At 33.4% G+C, this 19,526-nt stretch overlaps 2 protein-coding genes across 2 annotated transcripts; both read left to right on the top strand.

The window, feature by feature from the left end:
* The first annotated feature begins 3,387 nt into the window (after positions 1-3,387).
* Positions 3,388-5,649, top strand: LOC105138217 (60S acidic ribosomal protein P0-like). Its single transcript, XM_011044295.1, has 5 exons — positions 3,388-3,836; positions 3,945-4,013; positions 4,576-4,674; positions 4,813-5,205; positions 5,315-5,649. The coding sequence occupies exons 1-5, from the start codon at positions 3,579-3,581 to the stop codon at positions 5,459-5,461; spliced, it is 966 nt and encodes a 321-aa protein (XP_011042597.1). The 5' UTR covers positions 3,388-3,578; the 3' UTR covers positions 5,462-5,649.
* An 11,481-nt stretch (positions 5,650-17,130) lies between these two features.
* Positions 17,131-18,957, top strand: LOC105138135 (nematode resistance protein-like HSPRO2). The gene has a single exon (XM_011044182.1). The coding sequence runs from the start codon at positions 17,298-17,300 to the stop codon at positions 18,732-18,734; it is 1,437 nt and encodes a 478-aa protein (XP_011042484.1). The 5' UTR covers positions 17,131-17,297; the 3' UTR covers positions 18,735-18,957.
* The last annotated feature ends 569 nt before the right edge of the window (positions 18,958-19,526 follow it).

The raw sequence follows: 19,526 nt of genomic DNA, 5'->3' as shown, positions 1-19,526 counted from the left end.
AGTGACTAATTGCACACTCCCAAAAGCATTGCACTTCAAGGAGTTCTAATGCCATTCGATAGCCATATTCTGGAAATATCTTTGCATAAAAATCCATATGACTTAAAGTATGGTTATTTTGGCAAAGGAGTTGAATTATATTGTAATGAAAAACACCCAAGTTATTACTAGTAGTGGGTTTGCGTCAATTCGATAAATTAAATGAGATTTATTAAAAAAAAACATTAAATTGACTCTATAAATTTTGTTTGTGCTCTAAATCCAACCACAAGTAAATGGGCCGTGGGTTCTCTACCAGTGAGACCCATGAAATCCTCTCGGCCTAACCCTTCGTTGTTTGGAAGGAGGAGAGACCGCTACTTTGTTAAAGAACATTTATGTTCAGTAATGAAACCAACCTCATGAAAACCATGCCGTCACCGACTCACCGGCTTGTATCTGTTCTTCCATTAGCCGAACAATGAAACCCATGCCTATCAGAACAGAGGAAAGCATTGTATAAAGTGACAACTATTTACAAAGACAAGATAAATCACAATTTATTCTGCCTGAAATAAAAGAGAGTCTGTTCTGTTTAATTATCTTGTGTGCATGCACTGGGTTAGCATGGTTTTAGATGTCTCTCGGGTGCCCTTTGTTTTTACACATATAAAACCATGCTAACCCAGTGCATGCACACAAGATAATTAAACAGAACAGACTCTCTTTTACAGACTCTTCTGTTTAATTATCTTGTGTGCATCGGTTAGCATGGTTTTAGATGTCTCTATCATACTTAGAGATAGTAAGTGAATCAGCAGGTTTTGTTGCCTGACATTACGAGTCATGAGAGAGAACCCAGAATAGAGCCTGAAGACAAGGGAGGTGTTTAATAACCGAGAAAAGCCAAGGGTTGTGTGAGGTTGAGAATTTTGGTTGTCAGAGACATGTTTTGAGACGACAATATCATAGACTAAATACCATTTTAAAAAATCAGAAATTACGTGAGACAACATTCTTTACAGCCCAGGAGGTCATATGTATCTTGTCATTAATAATAATGAAAGTTGAGATTGCAGAAGAGGAAAATATTTTCCTCTCTTCACATGTGAAATATTCAGCTTCATGTGGCCTTTTTATATCAACTTAGAGTTTTTGTAGTTCGTTGGTGCGTGATCACTATTTTCCCTTTCAGTAAGCCTGACCATTGCCGAGCCATCAAGAAAAATCAAAGCAGGAAGCGGAGGATAGAAAAAACATTTCCCTTTTAGCTTGCAATCAAGCAAAAGAGGTTTTCTGTGCTTAACAAGGCCAGTCAACGTTTCTATATATGTAATCTCATTATTCTCGTGAAAGCTCACCGAGAAGACAATCATCTCTCATTTAACAACATAGTAGAGAATTCAGTGTTGTTTCGCAATGCAGCCAAATCACAAAGTCAAGTACTGAATGCTTAAAGGTTTATAACTGATGTGTCTGCTCTTGTAGACGTGTACTGGCTTCGGGAAATATAGCTTCAAGCCCAGCCTACAGCCAAAATATAAAAGGCAAATCAAGTTTTTGGAATGAAATCATTGTATTTCTTTTCTATCTCACGCAAGTGTAGAGAGAAGAAAATTCTTCATGGAAATTCTTAAATGACAAATTCTTGATGCAGCACACAGCCGGTGCTGCTGGAGCCTGGATTTTTTAAATGAAGAGACATATTAATTATTAATAAATATTTTATATTATATAGACATGATTTATACAGATAAATTAACTTGAAATATATGTGATAATTTATATTAAATATAATTATTTAAATAATATTTTTAAAATAAAAAATTTATATTATAATTATTCTTTTCAAATTTTTATATTTTAAAATCGTTTTATAATAACTTTATTATCAATTTCATCAAAAAAAAAATTTTGAAATACATAATCAAACTATTATTTATCCATTTATCTTACTTCCTATTTTATAATTTATACTTGATATCATGTATGATTGAAAAAACTTTTTATTTTATAAAAATTTGATAGTGGTAACTGTAAAAACTAGAGGTTAATATTTTTATTAAGATCCAAGTTATTGATTTCTATTTATAAACTTGAAAATTACTTATTCCTGTCCCTAACTAATAACTAATAAAATGACAAGTGATTAAGTAATCTTAGAATTGTTAACTAACCTATTAAAACACTATATGTTTGCGTCTAAAAAATAATAAGTCATTTATACAATCTTTATTTGGCAAATTACTTAGTCTCTTAAATAAAACTATGTACCGTAAAAAATTGATTTTTATTAGCTACCTGTTAAAACTTAGGTCTAAAATTCTCAAACTTTCTTGAAAATAAAAATAAAAATAAAATAACCCCAACTAAATTTGTTAAGAGAATTGAAAAAGAATTTGACACTAAAAATTCAATAATCATTCTAATCCTTAAATTTTAAAAAATGAGTATGATTTATATTCAGTCAATACAAATCAATCAATAAGAAAGAAAAAAAAAAGAAACTAACCCTGAAAGAAGATGCAAAGAAATTGACAATAAAAAAAATAACAAAAAGATAAAAACTAAAAAAGAGTTACCCACACGTAGCTTCGCCCCGGCACACAGCTCGCACACGATTTTTGGAACGCACAACCTTTTATATCTATGCAGGGACAATACTGTATTCTTACGCCAATTGTTACACGGGCTTGTAACAGCTAGCCACCATCTTTATTAACGGTGCCTTGTACGGCAGCCAACGAGTTACCACGCTAGCTGATTGATACCAACTCAACAATTAATATTCAACACCAATTTCTCTACCACTGACACGTTTTATCCCCCCAGATAAAGTTTAAACCTCATGGATTAACTGTATAATTACACATTTAATCTATATTTATTAACTTAAACATTAGAGGAGTCGTTATCCCTACAAATGAATAGTTTTTCAATAAAAATCCCAACCTAAAACAGACCCAGCTTAGAATAATGAATTTGTCAAAATCAAATATCTTTAAGCAATTTAAAATTTATTTTACATATCATAATAACAATTTTGAAATGAAACGTAACATCGATTATCAATAACTTCCGAAAAAATAAAGACAACTCTGCCAAACATGGCATACAAAATCATAAAATAAAAAGAACTCAAAATAACAAATATCCAGGCACCAAGAAAGCCCAACAAATGCGTAAAAACACCAGCTATCAGATTTCGTTGTAAAGAACAAATATCAACCGTCTGATCTGATTCTCACTAGAAGGCTGGTCCAGTAACTAGAATCCAGAGCCCACGGAACCAAGCAAGCCCAAAGAGTGAGAAAAAGTCACAGCCATTAGATTCCAATCTGAAAGAATACACCAACCGTCCGATCTAGGTCTCCCTATGAAACCCAGAATAAAAACACAATACCATCTCGCACAAAACCCCACATGTGTTAGGGTTTTTCCTTCTCTCCCTCTACACTCCTAACCGTCTACCTCCGAGGTTAAAGAGACAGCCACGCATTTGCTGTCCGCCTTGACAGAACACTATCGTTGTGTCTTGGCCCTCAGTTTTGCTTTAATCTTTACCTTCCTTTTAGTTTTAGAAACTAAACTAGTAAAAAATGGTGAACAAACTATCAAAGGCTGATAAGAAAATCGCTTACGACGCTAAGCTGTGCCAATTGCTGGATGAGTACAGCCAGATCTTGATTGCAGCAGCTGATAATGTTGGGTCTAACCAGCTGCAAAATATCAGGAGGGGTCTTAGAGGTGACTCTGTGGTGCTCATGGGAAAGAATACCATGATGAAGAGGTCTGTTCGGATCCATTCTGAGAAAACTGGAAACAAAACTTTCCTCAACCTTATCCCTCTCCTTCAGGTATACAACAATATAGATTATCTCGTTCCTTTTATTTCTTTTCTTATTGTGCTTAAGTTGGTCATTTTTGTTTTAACTAATGCTTAATTTACTGTTTTGTTTGAATAGGGTAATGTCGGGTTGATTTTCACTAAAGGTGATCTCAAGGAAGTGAGCGAGGAGGTTGCGAAGTATAAGGTGCTGTAAGCTAATTCCAATTCCTTTTTATTGCTTCACATTATCATTGTGGTGTTATACTGTATGATTGAATTCCCTTCATTTTTTTAATCTCACCAGTCTCGGTAACAAAAAAAAAAGTCTTGTTAAGCTGTTTTTGGTTGTTTGGAACTATTAATAATTTGTAGGTTGTCGTTGCATGTCTGTTAAGACCAACACATTAACAGTTGGCATTTCTGGTTTGTGAGATTTACACAAAATGAGGATTTAATGGCAATTTAAAGAATTTTGACAATGTCTCTGGAAACGAAAAAACTTTAATATCATGTCTGTGTTGAATCGTCCTAGGTGATATTACCAAATGGTGGTGAGCAAATGTATATTTGGGATTTCTAGCTTTGATTGAAATTATAACGAATGCATGTTTGTTGCTAATAGAGACGCTAAACAAAATTTGCTCATGAATTCCATTTATACTGCTAGAAAACAGACAGTCATGTTTTTTTTCTGGTGATTGAGGATATTTTTTATAAGTTGTATGTCACTAATTTTTCAAATGCATTTCTTTGATTTGTTAAAACAGGTTGGAGCTCCTGCTCGTGTTGGTCTGGTTGCCCCAATTGATGTTGTCGTACCTCCTGGCAACACAGGGCTTGATCCATCCCAGACCTCTTTCTTCCAGGTCTGTCACCTAAATCTCATGATGATAATTGTTTGTGCTTGTAGATTTTGGGGGTGTTTTTGTGATACATTTCTGTAGCATGCTTGGTGCATGCTGTTTTTCTCTTAACTCTTATAGCTGCTTTATTCTTTTCTACAGGTGCTCAATATTCCAACCAAGATTAACAAGGGTACAGTCGAAATTATCACCCCAGTCGAGCTGATCAAGAAGGGTGACAAGGTTGGCTCTTCTGAGGCTGCTCTACTGGCAAAGCTTGGCATTAGGCCATTTTCTTATGGTCTGATTGTCTTGTCTGTTTATGATAATGGCTCTGTCTTCAGCCCCACGGTGCTTGACCTGACAGAGGATGACCTTGTTGAGAAGTTTGCTACTGGTATCGCTATGATCACCTCCTTGTCACTGGCCATCTCATACCCAACCCTTGCTGCTGCACCACACATGTTCATCAATGCCTACAAGAATATTCTTGCAGTTGCTGTTGCAACTGAATATTCTTATCCTCAAGCAGAGGAAGTGAAAGAGTTCCTGAAGGTTTATTATTTATTTATTCATTAACTGGACTATATTCCATGTTCAGACTTCAATTGCAGTTATGTTACCTGTTGCTGTAAACTGTGCAAACGTTCTTGTTTGATTGCAGGATCCTAGCAAGTTTGCTGTCGCAGCAGTTCCTGCTGCAGCTGCTGCTGCTCCTGGTGGTGCCCCAGCTGCTGCCAAGGAAGAGGAGAAGAAGGAAGAGCCAGCGGAAGAGTCCGATGATGACATGGGTTTCAGCCTTTTTGACTAGGTTTTATTTTGGTTTTTGTCTAGGAATTTACCATGCTGTGGCTAATATCACTTAGTTTTTCCTATTTTCCTGTTCTGTCGTCCTAGTTTTTTCAGACAATTTGTTATTAAATTACTGAGCAAGTCATGAAAGCGTGGTAGGATGTTGTTTTCCTGTGATTCTTATTTAAATCTTTTGAATTTTGTTTATTTTTTCGTTGACTGCACTTTAAAGAAGTTGATTTGCAATTAAGTGAAAGCTACCCTCATGCTTAGCTGGTCGACGTAAGGAAAACATGTTCCCTACTTGTGGACAGAGACATGGCAAGGTGTAATAGTATTTCTTCACTTGCCTTAAAATAAACATGTTTTCTAATAAATTCGATCTTTGAAATTATTGCTATGCTTCATAGCAAATGTTTTGCACTTAAAGATTTCCATGAAGGGAGCAAACGTTAATGAAGACCAAAATTGTCGTCGACTGGAATCCCTTGCCATGAAAAAATGAGATTAAAATCGAAATAACTGTTTTCGTCTTCGCTGTTTAATTTTATTAGAGCCACGGGCTTTTACCGATCCCCTCGGTAAAGGTTCTTCTCGTTCGGCCACGTTTTTCCGGTTTGAGTTTCTGTAAAAAAGCTACTACGGTTTACAGATCATCCATGATAGAGCAAACCTGATGATAGCCTTGGATTAGGTACCAGTGCCATTCACAAAGTTTCGAATTCGAGACCGGTTTTTGACGGTGGTAATTAGGTAAAAACGCAAAGATACTGTTCCATTGTTTTTTACAAAAACTCAAACCGAAAAACCACCCCTAGTCAGGTATCAGGTGCTGTAGCTTCCGTACTTGATTGAGACTTGGATTAGGCTTGCACATTATGAAGGTTCCGCCATTGATCCAAATCGTGGGGGGTTTCTTTCCATTCCTGATGCAGCGGTGCTCCTCCTTAAAGCGCTTCACCACCTGCAAATTGCGACGTTCCAATATTTTTTGACCAAAAATGAGAGATTTTTCAATTTGCTGCAATGGAAGCTGCTTCCGTAATTATGGTTTGGTTTGAAGCGGAGAAAATTCTTCGAAGCATGACCCATGAAAATTTAATCTGTCAAGGTAAATATTTCATTTGTCATTTTCTTCGTAACAACTGTAGTCTCTGTCTTTCATAATGTTAACTCTCCGTAGTCCGTATCACGTGTATCAATCAGAAATTCAGGAAGATAAACTCTTGGGGTTTGTTGGAGAAATTCAAGGTATCCATCAATGAATTTGTAATAAAAATATAATTTATCTATTTCCCTGTTCTTATGGGAATTTTCTAGTCTCTAAATAATAAAAATACAATTTTAGATATTGTGCTTTTTGTGTCTAGAAAGCAGGTGGGGTCATATTCTCCACCTAATTTATTTTGAATTCAATGATCGAGGTCGATTCAAAGAAATAACACATGATAATTAATAAGGACTTTAAACATTATATTTGTATTATGCACTATATAAAGTCTATTCAATTTGAATTTAATAATTTGATATAACAAACATGACCGTCATGTTTCTAGAAGAATATGAAAGGATCTCAATTTTAAAACCATGTTTATTTTGAAAAAAAAATTATAATCTTTGCAAAAAAAAACATTATGAACTATAAAATAAATAACTTTTCATTTATGATTCTTGTATGATGGTAATAAAATGAGTAAAATTGTAATATTTATAATAATAATAATGATATTAATAATTATATTATTAATGATGATTATGATTGTGGTATTTCTGATAGAATGTTAATTATTATAATAATAACAATGATGATATTTATAAAAAATAATAATAATTTTAATAATAAATAGTATTATTGATGATGATGATGTGGTAGTATTATTGATGATGATGATGTGACAATGATTATTATGATGACAATAATAATAGCGTTAAAAATTTATAATAAAATAAGATTATGGTGGGTAATAATAATGTAATAGTGATTAAGATAGTATGGTAGAAAAAGTTTTACTATGAAATAATAATAAAATAGTGGTTGATTGGGTTAAAATGAAGATTACAGCAATAATGATATTTATGGGTAACAATGATGTGTGATAATATTAGTAGTATAATAGTATTTTCACTCCATGTAAAATTAAATTAGTTGTTTTTCCAAATTAATTCTAATTAAGAGTTGAATAGAATATTACGTGTTTATTTAAGAATGATAAATAAAAAAATATTTTTTTCTAAAAAAAAAAATTATTTTATAAAATAAACAGTCTCATTCCTTACCTTTTCTTATTATCTAGTCACTTTTCCTTACACGAAATTTACGATAGTGTTAAAATGAGTTTTATCTACCGATGCGCTTCATCATTGTTGTCATCTAGTACTTCCCCATCAAACTATTATTGATTTTAAGGCGCGGTGTTCTCCAGCCATGCTTCCAATTATTATTGGGCCTTGAGCCAATTTCATGACCCGGCAATGCCTCTACTAGTTTTCATTTTCAACACCTGACTTGCTTTAGTTATTTTCAAACTACTTTTTACCAGTTTTGTTCTTTTAGGCCATGTTTTCATAGCAGACATGTTACTAACATCTTGTTTGGTATTGCTAGACAAAAAATCTCATTTAAGATATTGTTGATGGCAAAACGATTACTTGGTTATAATTAGTGCCCTTAAAGAGAGGGATATTAGAGGTATGAAAATTTCTTCACAAGCTTAACTTATAGTATAATCACGGCATCCTAAGACAAGGACATCATTATCAATATCGCGACTATTATTTTATATTTACAAGCATAATTTTTTACACAGGAGCGTGTTTAACAACTATTTGTGATTATCAACCCTATCAACTCGAATCCTCAACTGTTGTGTTTCTTTCCTCCCTGGCTATATTTTTAAACCTACCGATAAAGAAGCAATTGACAGCTCATTGATTCATTTCATTATAAGTAGTGGTACTCCTACCTTTTTTTTGTCTGAAAGGAAAGCTAGCGAAAATGCTTCAGAGATAGTGATGATCCCAGACTTTTAAATTGACCTGGAAAGGATTTCTATATCATTGAAAGTGCGTACAGGATATGATTTCGATCCAGGAAGACCCAAGTTAGCTCTTGATGGTGCCCATCGGAACGTGTAGTCGGTGGTTGAGATTTTAGTGTGCCCATGGAACTCATTATTTCTCTAATGGTTGTTAAAGAAATGTCAGTATCTGTCGATCAGTCCATTTATCGTCATCTTGGAGTTGGACCATGGCAATGCTAATGGCTAAAAACCAAATTGCAAACCTAACCAAATCGATTTCCATGGATTTCGTTGTTTAAAGGAGTATAGCTGGGGTGTAAATGATTGTGTCTTGTTTGGTTTACATCATTTCATATAGATTACTTCAAGGCTATTTATTTTTGTTTTTGTGATATAGTTATGTTTTTAAAAATAATTAAATTTTTTTTCTTAAATTTTTTTTATATAATTTTAGATTATTTTAAATTACTGATATAAAAAATAAAAAAATTTAAAAATTATTATCTTAATAAATTTCTAAAACAAAAACTTTGAAAAAGATTATTGAAATTTTGTAACCTACGTCCTCTATTTTATAAGGGGGTTTACCAATAAATTTTAGTGGGGTCAGACGAGGAGCCTTCTCTGACTCTGAGGGGATTCTCCATCTCTTTCAAATTTTGATGTCAAAACTTCAACATTTGAAGTGGATTCGGGCTACATGTTTACCTAACTTCGAGATCAGTATCTTGGCCTATTGGGCTGCTACGATTGATTCGGACAACAAGTGTTTTTTTTTTCTTAGACCGATGGAGATTGCAGATTTTGGTTGACTGCACCAAAAAGGATCTACAGCAAGGTATACCTCGGTTATTTGTCAACACGGTGCTCGTTAAAAAAAATGTTTAATGCTTAATGGTGGATCCCCACCGGCAACTCAATCCATGCTTACATTCCATATGTAGGGGTCATCAACTGTTCAAGAGGAATGAAATTTGAGTTTCTTTATATAATCTATTAAATTAAATTAGACCCGGGATGTTTACAGGATTCAATAAATCATCAATACTCTCGAACCTGTCATGTATCTTCTCAAACTAATCTCTTTTTTTTTATTAACGTGGATATCTTCTCGAAGTAATCTTAATTTTCTTCTTGGTGGATTAGTCATGCATGCTCCTGAACTAACCTTCTATTCATTCTTAATAAACCGATCATCGAAGTAATCTTAATTCTCTTCTTGGTGGATTAGTCATGCATGCTCCTGAACTAACCTTGTATTCATTCTAATAAACCGATCATGTATTTTCTTGAACAATCCTTCCTCGGTAAACTTATTGTACGTCCCCCAAGACTAACCTTGCATTCTTTCAAACTTACTGTGTCCCACGCATCCCTCCCAAACAAACCTTACAACCCCCCTCTACAGATTGAACACGCATTCTTTGGACTGACCTTACATCCCTCCTTAACAGAAGGGCAAGCGTCCCCTCTCGGGACATGGCTTATACCTTTTGAATCCAAACTCTTACACTCGGACGCACCTATATTCAATTGCTACAGCCTAAGCCAGCTATTATCCCGGGCACACTATCCTTAGATCAAGCATTGTCTATTGCCACCAACTACGGAGACAAATAGTACATGCAGTAAATAAAATCACACATCTGGGCAATGTGTCATCCTAAGGATTGGTCTTATTACTGTCATCAACAATACACAATTCATAAAACTCAAAACTAAGACAGCTTTTGCACCGACCTGTTGTCACTCTTAGTCCTTGTCTCTAAGCATTTCAAAACTGTATATGACGAATACATTAATCCTATACCCTTACATTAACACATTTACATGGCTATATAAATATCATCGAACCCCGTAATAAGGGATCTTCTATGAGAGAGAGACACATCTTCCTCGTCTTTAAGCTTTATTATGCAAACACACGGAATACAACCTCTAAAGCTCCATTCCTCTCATGCTTGAGCTAACTTAAACATTGGAGGGGCGTCTGATCTTAACGAGAAACGTGTTTTGCAAGTTTTCATGCTAACTAAGTTCTATCTTCTCAACCTTCTAATTTATCCATTACCCTTAGAAAGAAAACCTGATCTCACTTGGGTTTTTTGCCAACCTTATTAATGCAATCATCTTAGTTCCCATATGATACAGTGTTAGCTTTTACTTTTCAAATTAATTTTTTATTTAAAAAATATTAAATTGATGTTTTATAGTATTTTTTTAATGGTTTTGATATGTTTATTTTAAAAATAAAAAATATTTTTTGTTGTATTTTCGATTTAAAAATACTTTTAAAAAGCTTTCTATTTCATATATGAAACAGGCACTCAATTAATAGCTTGATATTCGATATCGCTATCATTTCAATTAATCTCATCGTTCATGTGATGATGAAAATTTTTAGTTCAAAATATGAAACAACATATTATCAGTGCAAAAAAATCCTTACAGATAGGAATTAAGGCTTCAAGTATTGAAGGAGAGAAAAATGATATCAATTAATTTTATATACGTGGCCTTGCAAATTAAGAAAATAAAGTTCACACAATCGATATCCATGATCCTGTATAATTGAGGTGATAAGCGTAGCTCGACATGACCTCATCCTATCTCGAAATCTTGTTTCCCATGGGAGCTTATATATTCTTCGAAGTAATTTACGACTTTTGCAGTAAGGAGGCAAATGGTCGCATCAAATCGAATGTAGTGTCTATCCACAGCACGGCCATCAGATCATTTAAGGTCAACAAGGAGGCAGGGTTTCCTTTTTTATTTTATTTGTTTTTCGAAGACGCTTTTGCTGTGTACGATGATTAATTTATAAATAATAAAAAAAAGAGTAATTAATTTGCAAAGACCGATAATGATGAAACCTTTTTTATCTCTCCTGTCTTGTTTTAGAAATCTTTCTCTTAATTTGGCTGTGAGGAAATTTATAAGATGGATTGATTAGATAAGGATGGTTCGAAGAGTCATGAAGCTGGGAACGGTCATCGAAAATACCGTGGATAATTTGAAATTACGATCAGGCAAGTATAGAAGTATAGAATCTGTCAAATATTTATATTAGTTAAATATTTTTTTATATTTAAATTTTTATTAAATAAATAAAAATAATAAAATTTAAACTCGTGATCACTTAATTATCAAAATTCCAGTATTATATTAAAAAATTATTTTATTTAAAAATTTAAATTATTAAATGAAATTATAAGATATGATTTATACTATTTTCTAAGAGAATTTACACAAAAAAAAATAACTTGAGAAGCAGGGAAAACATACCTGTTATTTTTTTTTTGATGACTGGAATATATATAACAGAGATAGTGTTTCCTCCTGACATGAATGTTAGATGTTTTTCATTTATTCTGTATTTAATCCAAACAAGTTTTAGTTTCAGATTACCACTTCTTCGAGCTAATCAAAACAGTCATGTGACTCGAATCGATCATTACAAAAAATAAAAATAAAATGTTAGATGTTTCATTTCTTATTTATATATGCCGGGAACTGGACAAAATTAAGATCGCCACATCAAACGCTAATCAATTAATTATGAAACCAGATTAGGGTGCTCGAGGGATAACTGTTAGATAAGTTTAGATAATTGTGAGCTGCACTGTGGTGGGATTGCCTGGCCACATACACGCACTGTTTTTCCATTTTTCATTCACTTAATTGGGACTAACGTATTCAAGTAATATTCTTCTTCTGTTTTTTTTTTTCGTTTTTGATGGAGTTGGAGTAATTGCTTGATCCAAGCAAAAGGGCTAAAAACCAATTTAATCATGTAGATTCAAATTCCATTTAATTCTGCATTTGGAAAGTGTTTTTGAAAAAAAAACTTATTTTTTTTATTTACTTCAAATTTACTTTTTATATATTTTTAAATCATTATAATATATTAATATAAAAAATAAAAACATATATTATTTTAATATATTTTAAATTAAAAATATTTTAAAAAATAAAACCCACCCAATAACCAACGATATCTGACTTGCCATCTGAACGCGCGGCTGCTTTGTAAGTGATATGAAATTATTCTTTGATGCTCGAAATCTCCATATTGTGGACGAAACTGGTCACTCATCTTATGCCTTTCCTCGACTGTCATTTGGATAAGAGAAAAGGAACGGTGAAAAGTTAAATAAAAATTAAAAAAGGGTGGAGTGGAGAAGCTACTAGATAAATGATAAATCGAGCTACGACGCTAATGCCCCATTATAGGACCCAAAACATGCTTCCTTGCTAGGAAACCTGGGTGCTAGCTCGCCATTGACTCCCATCAGAGTCAAAGAAACCATACTCTTAATCAAAAATAATATTAAATAAATATTCTCTCTTTTGCTCACCAAATTTCCTTCTCTCCGAAATTTCAGATTCCGAAGCCCATAAACGTCATACTTCTCTTGCTAGACGTGGAAGTCAATCAAATCCTTCACAGCTCCAACTGCAAAAGCCACGTGTCGGAAATCCAACTGCCTTTTCGGCACCGCTAATGTGACCTGATTTGTCCACATAAATCCGACAGGTGGGCAGTAGATAACGGTGGGTGGCGCACGTGATTGCCATGCCATCACACCCTTGTGCTCCCCCGCGTGGCGTGGCAATCAAAAAGCGGTGCCTAGCTGGAAGCCACCACGCCGAGTCTGTTTTAGACTAGCAATGAGCGTTCGACATGTGTACTGACTGGTACCATGCGGCAGCGTTTTTTCAAGGCGGTAAACACGGTGACTGGATCTAATTATGCATGTTCCGAGGAGCGATCGAAAACTAATTAAAATTAAATAAAAAAGGTCGCTATGTCTTTAGACTTTCCAAGGCCAGAAGTGCACGGCGACCTAAAACAAGATACCTGTCAAACACTAATCAAATGAGTGCGTATCATCTGCACAAACAATAACCACGGACAGCTGATTTTCCCTTCTTTGATAGATTTTGAAGGTTCTACAAAATATCTTTAAAATGTCCATACATATCCCAAAAAAAGTTGATAAAAGCAACTGTACTAATAATTTATACAATTTAATCTTATTTTCATCAACATCCCAATGTATTTTATATTATAAAAATTTCACAGCACTCATACTGTAACTGTTAAACATTTAAAATGGACAACAAAGATAGAAAAAAATAGAAAGGAGAGATAAGATCTTAAGAATTAATATTTTGTTAATGAAGGAGATAATTCTTATTGATTTTTACGGGACCAATATGATATTTTTCTCAATTCTCCCTAAATTTTTTCATTGTAACTACATATGTGCGAGTATTTATAATTATATTATATTTTTAAGAATCCTAATTTTACTTTTAAGCTTTCTTTCTTTTTTCTATTTTTGCTTCGCTGGATATCGAGATTTTTAGCTGGATGGGATTCCTTTGATTGCCCTTTTATACAAAAAAATGAATAAACAATGCCTGAGGAGGGCATATTTACTTTATCGTCAGCTTGCGGTACAGGGGTCTTGCATGATTGCGTCATGATTTGGATAAGCATACACGGATGGTAAAGATTGAATTCTAAGCTAGATGATAATACAGAGAACGATACGGTGATGTAGGCAATCAAAAAAAAAATCTAGATTTTTAAAAATATATATAGTCGAAAAGTAAGTATCATTTTCATCATCAAAAGAATGTAGCACAGCGATACATGGACCAAAAAATAAATAGGAGGTTTGAATATAACAAAAATATTTATAAAAAAATTAAAAAACAATTCAAATTAAAATATTAATAAATAAATAAACCTTGATCTAAATTAATATCCATCATCGAATTTTTTACAATCAATTGATATATATCAATTCACACTTCTAATATCCATTATTTAAACAATTTTTTTTATTTTTTTAGTTACAGTTAATTGGAAAACAACCTATCTATTTAACCATAAAATATGAGACAATTTAAGATAAGTACTAAAAATTTAATATAGTAGCAATGTTAAAAATAAAAGAGATTGATGAAGCCAAACATCACAAGCAAAAATAGTTGTATTTAATTTTTTAAAAATATTCTTTCTAATATCTACTAATTTTCAATGCAACAAATCATTAATCTTAATTTCTTTATGTAATAGAGAGATAAACAATTATAGATATAATATTTAACCTAGAGTAGATTATAAAAAACAATAAACTCACAAAATTTTTAATAATTAAACAAAACAATCAAGAAAATAAATATTAAGAGAGATTCATTACTTAGAGTATAAATTTAACAATGAAACCAAAGTATAACCCGCAATCTTATTGATTTTAATGCTTATATTTTCTTTAACCAAAAAGATGTTAGCTATATAGTAATATCATGAAAACTTGAACGAGAAAAATAAAATATAGAAAAAAATAAGAGGGGAGAGAGATAGGAGAAGTTTGATATAATCTCTTCCTTTCTCTTTTGCATGTTTTTTTTTAACCTATAAAATCTCTTAAAAACATTTTCAATACTATCATCCAATAACAACCATCAAATCTTAATAATTAATGAAATTGTAAAAAAATAGAATAAATTTATAGCACAACAAGAAAAGTGATATATTCAACTCAATTTCATGCATAAAATTTAAAATTTTTCAAAAATAAATCACATCTTAATATATTTACATATCAAAGAATGTTTCAGTATATTAACAATATAGATACAACAATAAATTTATACTACATTTTAACTTTAATACAATTATCATATCTCAAAACTCATAACATGAAAATTATAAGAGATATTTCTTAGGATGCCAAATCATTTTGAATCATCTCAATTCAAGCTTAAATAAGAGAGTTATGTCCATATTACAAAATTGTATCAAGACTATTTAGAATAGCTCGGTTAATTTATTTTACCTTTAATGTCTTTATTTACATCTTAAATTAAAATATAAAAATAAAAAGTATATCCAGGCATTAAATAAATACAAAATACCAAATATTATAAGAAAAAAATTTGATGTTTTATATTTTTATTGAGTAATTAGTATTATTTTATTAACTACCTTTTAAATTCATTTTAAAGAAAAAAATATATACAGCTAGAACAAAAATTATAAGTATAAATATTTCTAGTGGATTTTTTTTTAGTGTCTATCTTTTTTTAAATGGTTTTAGAGAGTAATTAATAAGATGATATTAATTATTCTTTAAATACCATAATTTTTTTTTAATTCTAATACATGGCTTCATCTAACTTCAATTGACAAACAGAGGTCTCTCCCGAAAAAAAAAATTGCTCAGTATTGTTAATGTCTAGAATGACAACGAAGGACCAAAAAGAAGGTTGTCGTGTTTTTGTCCGGAGCCGTAAGATCTGGAAGACAAATTGGCTAATTCGATCGAGGAGCCGCGGTAACTTTGAAATTTCCTAGTCCTGCTGTAGACTTTAGACGATTTGCCATGCCTCCCACGTGACGAGAGGCTGAAAGATATCAATCGAAGGGCCACATGCGCAGGTATTTCCCCTGAAAACACGGGAAAATTATAGTCCACTGATTCCTAGGAAACCGACAATGACACTACCGTGATTATTGATCGAGGCAGTGTTTGTTTGTTTGTTTCTGATCGTTTTTTTTTTGAGTTTTTATTTTCTAGTTTTAAGTTATTATTTTTTATGAATTTTTTATATTTTCTATATATTGATGCCAAAACAAATTTTAAAAAATATAAAAATTCAAAATTATTATTTGAAGTTGAATAATAATATTAACATATAAAAATTAAGATAAATAAAAACAGTAAGAGTGATGAATTTATATATTAATTAGAAAAAAAATCATGGAACATCTCAATCAATATCAATTTTTATGGAATCACAAAAAAAATAAATTATTTGAGAAATCAAAAGATATTAACACTAGTCGACACTTGATTGTTCATGGATATACATTATGAATATGATAGTTATAAATTTTTTTATATTATTTTTAAATGTATTCAATAATAAAAATAACTAGATGATAAATTTGAAGTAAAACAACTAATGTAAATTCTAGAATTTTCTCTTGGGTTTTCCAATGATGATTTTTTTTCAAAAAATTTTAAAAACCCACTTGATGTAATAATATTAAAAACACCTTAAAAAATCATTTTTAAAATCTGTGGCCAAGAGGTACTGTAGAAAAACACTTCGGAGCACACACTAACACTTCATCAACACCCTATCCCCTTTTAATTTAAAACCAAACACGTCCCTAGTAAAACAATTACTACATCCTTCAAAACTCGTACCCTTCCCATTAGACATGTGTGAAGGGAATGCATTTAAAGAGTGGCGGATAATTGTTCTAAACGAACATTTATCCATTTAACGGTCTTAATTATAACACTTAAAGCACCATTAGTCAAGTCCTACGATCAACGACAGCGCGTGAGTGGAAATCTACGCCAGCAGAAAAATAAGAGTCGCATTAATTGAACGAAAGAACGAGCAGAGACGAAGGTCCAACATTGGAACCGTTCCACTCCCCTCCTACCCCGTTCACTACTAGAATAATCCAACGACACGCAGTTTCCTTCTGTATGCCAGAACACACCGAATACACCTTCCACGTTAGGTCCGAATGGATAAGTTTCATGTCCTTTCTCTTTCAAATTTCTTCAACTCCCTTTTTTTTTCATCTCCCTATCAATTGTTTAGTGAAATCTAACTCCCGACATCTCTCTCAACTCCCACACGCCTTTACCCCTCAACAGGCCAAATCCCCACCCCTCCCTATAAATATAACCTCATCGATCCCTACCTCACCCCCTCAAACAAAACTCGAAAGAAAAAAATAAAAACACAACCTATTCCGTTTAATTTCCATTTTCCACTTCCTTCTCCCAAGAAAGAATGATAGATTTAGATTGGAAAGCAAAAATGGTATCCTCCGATCCCCCGAACAAACCCCCCAGACTCTCTAGCAAGCTCCAGGTCTCCATCCCGGCTATACAGTTTCGTGGCATCTCAAATACCTACCCGATTCCCGCTTCCGACTCGGTTTGTTCAGCTTACGAGTACTATCTCCGCCTCCCAGAGCTACGAAAGCTATGGAACCGAAAAGAGTTCTCGAATTGGAAAACAGAGTCTATACTAAAACCAGCTTTACAAGCTCTAGAAATCACTTTCCGCTTCGTTTCGACGGTTTTATCCGACATAAGACCGTACGCGAATCGGAGAGAATGGACACGGAGGATCGAGTCACTCACCACCTCTCAGATCGAGTTAATCGCGTCCATCATCGAAGACGAGGCAGAAGATAGCACAACGCGTGGCACGGCTCCAATCGCGGACTTGAGCTCAACGAAAGGTGTTCTGGTTAGAGATGGGAGTTACGCCGAGGTATGGAAGGTCCCGGGCCAAACCACGGTGGTCACTAAAACCAGCGAGGCAAGCCTGCTCCGTAGGCTCGCCACGTGGCAGACATCTGAAGACGTAGCACAGAAAATCCTGTACTCCATCGAGTGCGAGATGAGACGGTGCCCGTACACACTAGGACTCGGCGAGCCAAACCTGAACGGAAAACCAACCCTGGAATACGACTATGTTTGCAGGCCGAACGAAATCCACGCCCTCAAAAAGAGTCCGTACGACCACATCAAGAACCAGGAAAACCAATCGGTGTACACCACGCATCAAATCCTAGAGTCATGGATACATGTGGCAAAACAAATTATCCAGCGCGTAACAGAAAGAATTGGAAGCAAAGAATTTTCAAAAGCATCAAATGACTGCTATTTAATCGAGAGAATCTGGAAACTTCTAGCAGAAATTGAAGACTTGCATCTACTAATGGATCCAGATGATTTTTTGAGACTTAAAAATCAGTTACAGATGCGATCATTAGACGAAAAGTCTCCGTATTGTTTTAGATCGAGGGAGCTGGTGGAGATAACGAAATCGTGCAAGGAACTGAAGCATAAGGTGCCGGAAGTTTTGGGTGTCGAAGTGGACCCAAAAGGTGGGCCCAGGATACAAGAAGCAGCCATGAGGTTGTACAGTGAAAAAAGGGAGTTTCAGAAGGTGTATTTGCTTCAGGCTTTGCAGGCAATTGAGGGTGCTCTAAAGAGGTTCTTTTATGCGTATCAACAGGTGCTAGTTGTTGCTATAGGGAGTTTGGAGGCCAGAGGGAATGGGGTTCTGGTGAGTTCAGAGAGTTGTGACTCGTTGACTCAGTTGTTCCTTGAACCCACTTATTTCCCTAGTTTGGATGCTGCTAAGACTTTTCTGGGAGAGTCTTGGAGTCATGAACCTAATAGGGTGGAGAGACGGAGTCGGAGGAAGCAGTGAAGACATCAGGGGGGTGTAATCGGTGGGGGACTCGGTGGCGTCTAAACTATAGGTTTTTTGTTTCGCATAGACTATACAGTTATTCATTGGATATATGTTTTTTAATTGTTTCTACCATCAATGTATTGGATATCATAAGATTTTGATATTATTATTCTTGTAAAATTATATACCTTCTATTGATGTATATTTCCAGGGATTAAAATCATCATCTTCCATTTAAGTTGTGGACCTTGCTTGTTTCCTACAGATGATCATGAATTATATCCCTACAAAACGCATCTTGAATCCGTCATAATTTGGGGAAAACCAGTTGTTTCATCTTGTATTTAACAAGTAAAATGGGAAGAATTCACGGCAATTTGCATTTACCCCTGTTAGTATCTTACATGTTCTGTTATTGTATTCTCTTTTCTATATTGCGAGTGATCTATTTTAAATTAAATTAAATAACCTTTACTATCTTAGCTTTAAATCAACGATAGAGATATTTTGGGGTCGAAATCATCTCTTGCTTGCATGGTCAAGGAAGATGATGTGAGAAATTTATTTTTTGTTTTTTTAAAAAATTAAATTTATTTATTTATTTTAAATTAATATTTTTTTTATTTTCAAATAATTATAATGTGCTAATGTTAAAAATAATTTTTAAAAAATAAAAAAAATATTATTTTAATACATTTCCGAGTAAAAAACATCTACAACCACACTTCTAAACAAATTTTAAAAATAAACTCTAGCTTCACCGCCAGATCTAACCATTAGTTAAATTGACTCACAGGACTATTATCT

Source organism: Populus euphratica, unplaced genomic scaffold (assembly GCF_000495115.2).
Source record: "Populus euphratica unplaced genomic scaffold, PopEup_1.0 scaffold1.1, whole genome shotgun sequence".
NCBI classification, from domain to species: domain Eukaryota; kingdom Viridiplantae; phylum Streptophyta; class Magnoliopsida; order Malpighiales; family Salicaceae; genus Populus; species Populus euphratica.
This window is presented reverse-complemented; position numbering and strand designations above follow the sequence as displayed.